The sequence below is a fragment of the Arachis duranensis genome, unplaced genomic scaffold (assembly GCF_000817695.3).
Source record: "Arachis duranensis cultivar V14167 unplaced genomic scaffold, aradu.V14167.gnm2.J7QH unplaced_Scaffold_218205, whole genome shotgun sequence".
Lineage (NCBI taxonomy): Eukaryota > Viridiplantae > Streptophyta > Magnoliopsida > Fabales > Fabaceae > Arachis > Arachis duranensis.
In genome coordinates this window covers 8,138-10,477 of record NW_026264721.1, presented here as the reverse complement: position 1 = coordinate 10,477, position 2,340 = coordinate 8,138, and the positions used below count along the sequence as shown (strand labels likewise).

The 2,340-nt window shown below is 26.5% G+C and overlaps 1 protein-coding gene across 1 annotated transcript; it reads left to right on the top strand.

Annotated features, from left to right (window-relative positions):
- Positions 1 to 6: 6 nt before the first annotated feature.
- LOC107472643 (probable O-methyltransferase 3) lies at positions 7 to 1,712 on the top strand. Its single transcript, XM_016092145.2, has 2 exons — positions 7 to 189; positions 1,222 to 1,712. Exons 1-2 carry the CDS (start codon positions 34 to 36, stop codon positions 1,534 to 1,536), a joined length of 471 nt encoding a protein of 156 aa, XP_015947631.1. The 5' UTR covers positions 7 to 33; the 3' UTR covers positions 1,537 to 1,712.
- Positions 1,713 to 2,340: the final 628 nt, after the last annotated feature.

The following is a 2,340-nucleotide window of genomic DNA, read 5'->3' as shown; positions in this document are numbered from 1 at the left end:
TCTTTGGTTGATGTGGGTGGAGGCACAGGAACTATGACTAAGGCTCTTGCTAAGGCGTTTCCACAAATGGAGTGTGTTGTGTTTGATCTTCCACATGTTGTTCATGGCTTGCAAGGAACTGGGAATCTCAAATATGTTGGAGGTGATATGTTTGACTCAATTCCTCCTTCAGATGCCATTTTCTTGAAGGTAAATGAGTTCGATTAGGGAGTTATTTATTTATTTTACTATCAGTTAAATTTTTCTTTTGAATTACGTTTGTACTTAAAATTTAAAAATTTAAATTTTAAATTTTAATAAATTAAATTAGTCTAATATCAATAAAAATTATTCTCATCATATTTACTTACTTACTCATCTTAATTTTATTATTCAACTTGGTTAAACTTGATTTACGATGAAACTTGTACGTGCAGTATTTCTATCTACATATATGTATATTAAGATTAGAGAATTAATAATGATGTCTCCAATGATCAATTAACCGTGTTATAAATTATAGCCGGATCATTTTTATATTATTTATGATTTAGTTAAAGAGATACAATACTATATTATTAGTAGAAATTTTTTATTTTTAAATAAATATACTAAACATTTAAAGTTTTAAATTTTTATATAAACTAACGTTTTCAATTAATAATTTTAATATATATTTTTAAAATATATATTAACTAAAATCATTATTTATTATTGTTAGTAATGAGTTTAACAGAAAAAAAATAATTATAATTAGTAATGTCTCATTCAATTTAGCAGGCTAAAAATTTATATGTTGTAAATTGAAACTTTATTTAAAAATTTATTATTGATTAATGAGTTACAAATTAGTGAACTAACTACTAAATCAACCGAAATTGATTACCTTATCATGATTTATAGTAGTGTGTGTGAAAGTTATTGCCTTCTTTGGAAGAACATATTAAAATATTACTTAAAAAAACGCTTCCAAACAAGAAAAACCTTCCAAAACAAGCAACAAGTTGAGCCAAATTATTCAATTTAGGAGTTTAAAGATAGATCCAATAATGAATATAATAATGGTGATGGTTGTTAAAACTAACATCATTAAGCATGGGACCCAATAATACTTAATCTCTTTTTTCTTTGGAAGAAAAATTTACTTAAACTACTCTCTAGGTAATAATTTTATGATATGTAAGTGATTAAAATAATTATTAATTGTTCATTATAATGTTTACGTTGCATGAAATAATGCAGTTTATATTGCATGACTGGAATGATGAGAAATGTATCAAAATACTGAAGAACTGCAAAGAAGCAATCACAAGAAGCAAAGGAAGAAAAGGAAAAGTTATTGTCATTGATATGGTAGTGGATGATGAAAAGAGTGATGGAGATAATAAATCAATTGAAACCCAACTTTTCTTTGATATGTTGATGATGGTAGAAGTCAACGGAAAAGAGAGAAATGAAAAAGAATGGGCAAACTTAATTTTCTCAGCTGGTTTTAGTAGCTACAAGATAAACTTATCAGCTTTGGGATTAAGATCTCTCATTGAAATCTTTCCATAAAAATGCAAGTAGCAAGAAGTGTTTTGTGAAATAATGGAGCATCATATATAAAGATGCGTTTGAATAATGTATTGTTTGTGAAATTTGTTTATTTTTCTCTATTCATAAAATAAAAAATTAATGTATTTGCTGTGCTTTCTTAAAAGGAAATAAGAAAAACATTTATTTTCATCTCCTTTTGTCTGTATTCATTATTGTATGAATCTATTTCTGTTTCAGAGATAATATTATATATATAGCACTAGATGAAAGTGGCAAACAATTTCCTCATACATCGATAATATAAATAATTAAGTGGATGAAAAGTGCCAAACAATTTCTTCAGTTTCCACGTTCTATATCAATATGAAAACGTGGGAAACAATTTCCACATACATGCATCACATCAATGATTCTGTTATCACAAATTTTCGACGTGGTTAATAACACAGTGTTTTGGACGACAAAAATTAGTTAGAGTAAAAAAAAAATTTCAGGTCTAATTAAAAAAGTGCAAATAATACGTGGAAAATAAATTTGACCCCTTAATCTGAAATGAATGTGAAAATTATTACTTAACCATCAAATACAGTAAGAATATAGGTAGTTAAATTTGGAGAGAGTAAAATAAAAAAGACAATTTACATAAATAAAATGGATGAGAGAAAGTGATACGTAAATATAACAATAGAAAAAACCAAACGTAAATACAACAAACCTCATTATATGTAATCTGCAACATCTTAACGCAGATTCTATTTACACATAATCTGCTTCACCGTATCGTGGATTACGTTTAGAAGCAAAAACACATAAATCGCTACA

Excerpts from the sequence above, each read along its gene's own strand:
- LOC107472643 (XM_016092145.2), top strand. The coding sequence starts at position 34 with ATGACTAAGGCTCTTGCTAAGGCGTTTCCACAAATGGAGTGTGTTGTG. Across the intron at positions 190-1,221 it reads CAGATGCCATTTTCTTGAAG|TTTATATTGCATGACTGGAA; the intron begins GTAAATGAGTTC and ends GAAATAATGCAG.